The sequence below is a fragment of the Myxine glutinosa genome, chromosome 1, assembly GCF_964187855.1.
Source record: "Myxine glutinosa chromosome 1, kmMyxGlut1.1, whole genome shotgun sequence".
Classification (NCBI taxonomy): domain Eukaryota; kingdom Metazoa; phylum Chordata; class Myxini; order Myxiniformes; family Myxinidae; genus Myxine; species Myxine glutinosa.
In genome coordinates this window covers 16,083,373-16,091,793 of record NC_136261.1, presented here as the reverse complement: position 1 = coordinate 16,091,793, position 8,421 = coordinate 16,083,373, and the positions used below count along the sequence as shown (strand labels likewise).

Below are 8,421 nucleotides of genomic sequence, written 5' to 3'. Positions count from 1 at the left end.
AGCCCTGGAAAGGCGAGAGCGGGCATGCCCGGGAAAGACGAGACCGGGCGTGCCCGGGAGGTTCGGGCGTGCCCGGGAACAGTGAGTCCGGGCATGCCCGGGAGAGGCGCGTCTGGCCGTGTTCTGGCCGGTGCAAGGCGATTGTGTGCATCCAGCGGTAACCGCTACAACCTTGTCTTTCTCCGTTCTGTTGGGAGGGATGGACAGATGGCCTTACTCACCCGTTGGGGGCTGGGGAGGGGGGGGGGGGGGTGGGGTTAGGGTGTAATGCGAACTTTCCCTCCTGTTGTGGGGGGGGGGGGGGGGGGGAGGCGGTTGGTGCAAAAGACTACCACCTACTCTCCTGTTGCGGGGGAATGGGGACCTGGGGGTAAGGTGAAGTATGGTCTGAACTACCTGTTGGAGGGTGGGGTAATACTGAAGACGTCCTTGTCCTGTTGCGGGGATGCGAAAGATGGCCTTACCAGCACTCAGCAGGGGGAGGGAGAGCATGGTGAAGTTACAATTCTCTCAATTCAACATGCAATGTTTCGACATTTTGCTGTCTTAACCTCTAATCTTTCCCAGGTAAGGTCTCGTTTCTTGGACTGTATTATTTATTGCAAATAATCCATCTTACATAATCCATAGGCCTAACTGTATTTATTGTAATCCTTTGTGTTGTGTATATTTTTGTGCACCCGTCGTTCTGATAGACTTTCCCCCTCCTCGTGTCATAAAGGAGAAAACACAAATAAAACTGCTGTTAGTATAGTCTAGTAGATCGACCAGAATTTTGGTTTCGGTGTTTCCAAGAACAGTTGGATCGGGGGCAGGGTGTGACGGGGTGTGACGGGGTGTGACGGGGTGTGACGGGGTGTGACGGGGTGTGACGGGGTGTGACGGGGTGTGACGGGGTGTGACGGGGTGGGACGGGGTGGGGTGGTGTGAGGGGCGAGTGGCACTCCGAAGGGCGCGGCATTGCTGGAAAGGGTTCTGATGTTCTCTCGTTCACTACGCGGTCAGTAGAAGGGGTTGTGTGTAACTCCAAACTTCTTGCCAAGTCGACGATCAAACAACAACTGAACGAAAGGGAATAACTCTCATGCACCAAGAATGGGAGTGGAAAAATGGCCGATCTGTGACTTCAGTTCTTTATGTGACGCCAATTGGTCAATGAGCCATCAACTGCAACATTATGTGGTGGAGCCCACGTCAGCCCTCCTCCTCCACCACTGATCTCGAGATCAGTGGGTGGAGTTTGGTGAATGCGGGGAGGAAGAAGAAGAAGTAAATACTGTTACAGGAAAAATTGAATAACGAGGATAAACTTCCGGGTGATCTTGCAAACTTTGAACTAACTGTGACGAAGATCCTCGTGCTCGGGTCGGATCTTCTGAGGAAAAGGTTTGTTCGGAGTTTCTCATTTTTTTATTAATACTAAGAAAGATCTGTAAAACGATCATTTGAAGGGATTCTTCACAACAGAGAGATGGGGCCAACATTATGATTATACACATCACGATATGTCAAAGAGCGGCAATAAAAAATAAGCATCACATCCGGTCATGAAGGAACATCATATCCGGTATCGGCCCTCTGGTGAATTTCCACTTGCAGTCCATTTTTCGTCGGACGATCTTCGTTGTAAAAACACGATTATAATCGCTTTTTTTTGTAAGTATGGCATCAAAATGGAAGTTTTAAAAGTTTCAATTGTTGTTCATTGGTATTTTATTCAAGTGATGCATTTATGACGTGAATGAATGACGATTTTATTTGCTTGTTTTATCCAATCTATCGGTGACTGATCGAGGCCTGTGTGGCAAGGACGGCTATCCGTAATCGATATCTGTCAATATTATCTGTCCCAGTTTTCAAAAAGAGTCCGGAAACATGAAATTGAAGTTCTTGTTGAAGTTTGATCAGGAAAACTCCTTCATTTCATGTGAACTCGGGGGTCCATTGGCCTTTTGGACCAAATTTCGATGGTTCATGGTTTGCAAGCTCTTACATTATCAAATACCAGTTAAACAAGATTTGATTCACAAAGATTGGCTTTCTACCTTCAGTACTTTATCAATGAACTAAGTTTCTGCATCGGAGATACTTTTCATTGAGTTCACAAAGTTAATTTATTCACGAAAGTAATTAATATCGCTAATTAGCAACATGTTAATTGCTTGATTATGAAGTATAAATTAAGTCATTAAAATGTGTATCCCATTATCCCATGGGCTTTGTTCACTGAAAGTTTTATTTAAATATTTCAGGTGTTGAGGAAGTTGTATGTTCTGATCCTTTCTTTTCAATGACAATGACCTCCCGCCTCCCCCACAATCAAAGAACTCCAAATGATCACGTCATTGCAAGGATCAGAACATGCATGATATTATAACATGTTAGATCAGGTCATTGAAAGGATCAGAACATGCATGATATTATAACATGTTAGATCTCGTCATTGCAAGGATCAGAACATGCATGATATGACGTGTTAAATCGGGTCATTGAAAGGATCAGAACATGCATGATATGATAACATGTTAGATCAGGTCATTGAAAGGCTCAGAACATGCATGATATTATGACATGTTAGATCAGGTCATTGAAAGGTTTAGAACGTGCATGATATTATATCATGGTATATCAGGTCATTCAAAGGATCAGATAGTGCATGATATTATGATGTGTTCGATCAGGTCATTGCAAGGATCAGAACATGCATGATATTATAACATGTTTGATCAGGTAATTGAAAGGTTTAGAACATGCATGATATTAAAACATGTTAGATCAGGTCATTGAAAGGCTTAGAACATGCATGATATTATATCATGTTAGATCAGGTCATTGAAAGGATCAGACCGTGCATGATATCACAACATGTTCGATCAGGTCATTGAAATGATCAGACAGTGCATGATATTATGACATGTTCGATGAGGTCATTGATAGGATCAGAACATGCATGATATTATAACATGTTCGATCTGGTCATTGAAACGATCAGAATGTGCATGATATTATGACATGTTCGATCAGGTCATTGAAAGGATCAGACAGTGCATGATATTATAACATGTTCGATCAGGTCATTGAAAGGATCAGAACATGCATGCTATTATAACATGTTAGATCAGGTCATTGAAAGGTTTAGAACATGCATGATATTATATCATGTCACATCAGGTCATTGAAAGGATCAGACTGTATGATATGACATGTTTGATCCAGTCATTGCAAGGATCAGAACACACATGATATTATAACATGTTTTGTCAGGTAATTGAAAGGTTTAGAACATGCATGATGTATAAAACATGTTATATCACGTCATTGAAAGGTTTCGAACATGCATGATATTATAACATGTCAGATCAGGTAATTGAAAGGATCACAACATGCATGATATTATAACATGTTCGATGAGGTAATTGAAAGGATCAGAATGTGCATGATGTTATATCATGTTACATCAGGTCATTGAAAGGATTAGACAGTGCATGATATTATAACATGTTCGATCAGGCCAATGAAAGGATCAGAACGTGCATGATATTATAACATGTTAGATCAGGTCATTGAAACGATCACAACATGCTTAATATAATAACATGTTAGATCAGGTCATTGAAAGCATCAGAACATGCGCAAGATATTATAACATGGTAGATCTGTGCATGTTTTCGTGTTTAATGTGTTCGCTCTTGCACGAGCTTTGGCTTTCGATACCAAATTTTTTTTTATTTTAAATGATCAGAACATGCATGACATCATATCATGTTAGATCAGGTCATTGAAAGGATCAGACCGTACCTCACCATTTTAAATTACTGATCGTAATATTTACTTCAGTGAGGATTTTGAGGTGGGGGAGGGGGGAGGCAATATCTCAAACCACAAAACCCTTTGAGGAGTGGGGTTATTGTTTCATAACATAATTAATATTATGTGGTCATCATGTTTTATTACTTTTGTAAAAAGAAGGAGCTTCCACACAAACACCATAAAAACGCCTTGAAAGAATTCCACGGAAGCGGCAGGAAGGGTCGTGTTATTAACCCTTGGTGGGTATATTGAGTGCAGTAGATCTACGATCAGATGTGATAAGCATGGACAAATGTCCGAGTCTAAATCTATTTCAGTTCAGTGTGGAACAGCATTATCGACTCTTCATATAGGTAACCAAATATGTTTGTGGTTTATAATATTTTTTCTTCCTGTATTGGCCGTTACTCCCACAAAAACGGCACTTTAAGCGATTTATACACATTAACACGGCAGGGAAAAACCACTTGTGGAGGTGGGATATTATTACGATTAAAGTTGTTTTGTAATTACATCAATCTTATGCTATTATCATTAGTTTTGTTAGTAGAAGCGGCCTTGAAAAAATGTAACAATATAGCTAACTTAACATTGATATACACCTCAACACGTGTCCCCAATGGTGGGAAAACACCTTTAAGGGAGAAAACCCCCCTTGGGAATGGGGGGGGGGGGGGAAATGAATGTGCTGCAACCTTCATTGTGTGACTATTAGTCCTGTCAAGTTTGGTTGAGATTGGATAAGTGACGACAGAATGTATCGCGGTCAAAAATCATCAGACAGACAGACAGACCCCAAATTGGGTATTTTAATATGATGATTAAAATAAATGCATTTCCCCATTTGTATTTGACGCGCTTGGGATATGCCTGGTCATGCCACAACGGCTCATCCGTATTCCTCCTCTCATTCCCCAAATGAAATTGCATTGTTTTGGCGGATAAAATTGGTTTGGTGTTGATGTAGCACAGCATCATGGGTCGAATGGTCTCCTCTTGTGTTTACCCTGGGTTTATTTTTGTCTCTGTAAATAAAAACTTGCATTCATTAGATCCTTTTTGATGGGAAAACTTACAAAATGGGACACAGTGGGTGAACAAACTGAATACAAACATGATCAGTGCATGATCAGTGCCCGTATTTATTGGATAATTATTGACTGGATTGTCCATGGAAATGAATCACAAAAATTCCAAACAGAGTAAGGAATATATCATGTATAACTTTTCTGTGAGTAACATAAACATTGTATCCTTGGCAGGTCATCGGTGAAATGGAGAGCTTCTTGGAATGGCTCCAATCACAAGGCCTGAGAGCAGAAACAGCCCAAGCAGTGATCGACGAGCTTGGAATTGAGAATCAGAAGGTTATTCGAGCTTGTACTGAGTCGGATTCATTGCGGGATGAGCTCTTTGCTCTCTCCAAAGAGAAATTTCAATTTGCAATGTATGCTGACTTCTGTAAATTTATGAATTCTTTTTTAAAGCCACAAGATGTCCAGATTGCAGGTTCTTCTCTGTTGGGAAGTATTTTCGTCAACTTGGATAATGTTATTCGGGAACTTTCCAGTTTCTGCCAAAACTTTGTTGGATTCCAAAATGTGCAGCTGGAAAATCGTCCTGGTGTCTCTGGAATTGGGTTCAGTGATGTCTGCAGCCTCCGCTCTCAGGATGGATTAAGATCCACGTCTGGTATGTGACAGGTTCCTGCGATATAGCATGTCAACAAATATCTTTATCTTCTACCATTGCTTTTTTAAAATTATTTTAACTTGTATAAACTCTTTTGGTGCAGCTTTGTGTTGTCTAATATGAATGTATTTTTGATGTATGGTACAAAGTCAATTTTTAGCTCACCTGGAACATATATCCGGTTAGCTTATGGGATGGCGCATCTTCAGTTCGTCCATAAACACTTGCAACTTCTTCTCCTAAACTGCTGATGGGATTGTGACCAAACTTGGCTAAAATTATGTTTCTTGTGTTCGAACTTAAGTTTGTTCACGGCATTAAAAAAATCGAGGTCTCAGAGGTCTATCGGGGGTCAAATTAAGTCCAGATTTGACCCAACCCAGCCCCCTAAAGTGGAACTACCGGGGGTCAAAGGGGAGGGAGAGTGGGGGGATCAGATTGGGTCCAGGTTTTAATCCCCCAAAATAGGTATTTGCTCTCTTCTCTGAAACCATCCACACGATTTCGATGACGCTTGACCACAACCGTCATCACCCGTGATGCACCAAAATTTGTACACGACATAAAAAAATCGAGGTCTCATGAGCTCAATGTTGTTGGGGGTGGGGGGGGGGGGGATGGGGGCGGCGCGGCGGTTGAGTTCCCCAAAATAGGTATTTGCTCGCTCCTACAAAACTACACACACAATTTCAATGAAATTTCACCACGACGTTCATCACCCGTGATGCACCGAAGTTTGTTCACAGCCAAAAAAAAAAAAAAAAAAATAATCAGAGTTTATGGGGAAGTGTGGGGGGAAGGGGAGTGGGTTATGATCTCCTAAAATTGGTATTTGTTCTTTTATCCGAAACTACACACAATTTTGATGAACCTTGATCACAACCTTCGTCACCCGTGATGTACCAATGTACCAAAGTTTGTTCACAGTTTTCGAAAAAAATTGGGGTCCATTGCCCCTATTTTTATTTTTGTTTTGTAAATTGTATGACATTCCTCAGTGTTCCGTGTTAAACGGTGCATTTAAGTTATTGGCATGCAAGAAGTGGTTTGTTGTCTCTCTTTTGTCATAGAAGGCTTATCCTTGTTTTCCCACACTTTTTGAAAAATATGAATATGCTTCATCGAATTCATATTGTAATCAGCTCCGTCCATCCGTCAGTTTGTCCGTCTGTCAGACATGCTATCTTCTCCTGAACGGTTGTGTAAAAATTCACAAACTTGGTTGTTTTGATCATATGGCAATAAGGTGCAACATCAGTATCCTTTTGACCCCGCCCCTTGGGTACATTGCCTAAAAAATGGAATACCATGAGGTAGAAAACCAAAAATTGTAATTTGAGGCACATTTTTGAACATTTTTTTTATGGCATAGCCCATAGGGCAAAGCCGTCTCGAACAGAGTTTGTCTGTCTGTATGTATGTTTGTATGTGTGTATGTATGTTCCCTCAAATGTACACCAATCAAAGCTGAGGATCTGGTCAAATGACAGGGGTGATGTGATGTCATGATGGCAGCACGACGCCTGACACCACACACCGCCATTTTGATTCCTTCGCCGTTCAAGCCGGACATATTGTTGAACCTGTCACGTATCACAATCTGCATGCTCTACCTTTATGTTTTTCATTCAGTCTGAAACACATGAAGTGAAACACGTGAAAATATGGATCTTTTATAACACTCAATTGTTATCATGGCTGTGCTTGTTGTTGTTTGTGGGTTCTTTCTGTGTAGTTTTATATGTTTCTATTGCTTCGCAAAATATCTCTACTCTATATTAGTGCTGGGCGATAATCGTGCTTTAGATTTACTATCGCGATAATGATAATCCATATTTGTTATCGCGATAGGTGCTGCGCATGCGCAGTCGAGATATAACTCACCTTGAACCCGGATATTGACTGCTTTGAGCGGTTGGTGTGTTTGGTTTCTCTCAAGGGATATACCTGTATTAAATGCAGCGCTATAAAATTCACCAGATAATATAATATGGAATGTATATTGTTATGTTTGTCGGGGGTAGGCAGTGATTACTTTTGTCCAGGTAGAATTGCACATGGGGTGTGTTCTGACTGTTGTGAAGAAGAAGAAACACATGTATCATAAGTAGGGATTCTGGAGACCGTATGTCGTGCAAGCGCGTGTTTTCGATCCCATCACGAGAGGTGGGGTTATGTTAATTAGTTGGGGATTAATTGTGAATCCCCTCTATGTAATGGCCTCTGTTATTTTTCCTTGTTCCTTATGGCACACACTGCACACACAAGAAAGAAATCGCGCATTTTCCACATGACATAAAAGCGACCGGAACTAGGACATTCAACTACTGCTGGTGCCACAGGCTTCACATCGCACCACAAGCAGGCAGGTCCTGGTGGTTACGCCCCGAAGAGCAGTGATTGGTCCAGGATTGATTGGTCAAGGACTGCTAAGATGGGACTATTGGATTGGTGGAGAAGGCACGGATAACGTCAGCGCCTTGAGTATAAAAAGATCCTTCTGCCCGACATTCTCTCTCCTTTTCGCCTTCTCGTGGCTGGCTCTGGTTTTCTGGGTTTGGTGGCGAACGGTCGTCTCCCTGGCATTTTGTCCTCTCTTGACTTCCTCGTATCTTCTGGCTTTGGCAGTGAGCGGTCACGATTTGATGTCTTGCTCTGCTTCGGGAGTTCACGGCGAGTGGTCGGAGTTCATAGCGCTCCTGCGCGAGGGGAATTCATTGAAGAGCACATGAACATTTTGTGGCGCTCTTGCACCAGGGACATTGGAAGTCTGGATGATCGGGAAGACGAGCGCGGCTGAGCGGACTGCGCAGCGAGGCCCAGTTCCCACCCATGGGCAGTACAGTCTGCGGTTTCCTGCGCAAGGACGTCAGGGCCTGTGACTAACCGGGACAATTCCTAACTAGTTTCCAGAGCAGA

General features: G+C 42.1%; 1 protein-coding gene across 1 annotated transcript in view; it reads left to right on the top strand.

The window, feature by feature from the left end:
• Nucleotides 1-1,549: 1,549 nt before the first annotated feature.
• The window catches only part of LOC144891935 (uncharacterized), a 75,349-nt gene continuing 68,477 nt past the window's right edge, over nucleotides 1,550-8,421 (top strand). The window contains exons 1-3 of the mRNA XM_078777242.1: nucleotides 1,550-1,656; nucleotides 5,073-5,257; nucleotides 5,381-5,502. Of these exons, the coding sequence (XP_078633368.1) occupies nucleotides 5,085-5,257; nucleotides 5,381-5,502 (295 nt within the window). The 5' untranslated portion in view covers nucleotides 1,550-1,656; nucleotides 5,073-5,084. The remainder of the gene's footprint in view (nucleotides 1,657-5,072; nucleotides 5,258-5,380; nucleotides 5,503-8,421) is intronic.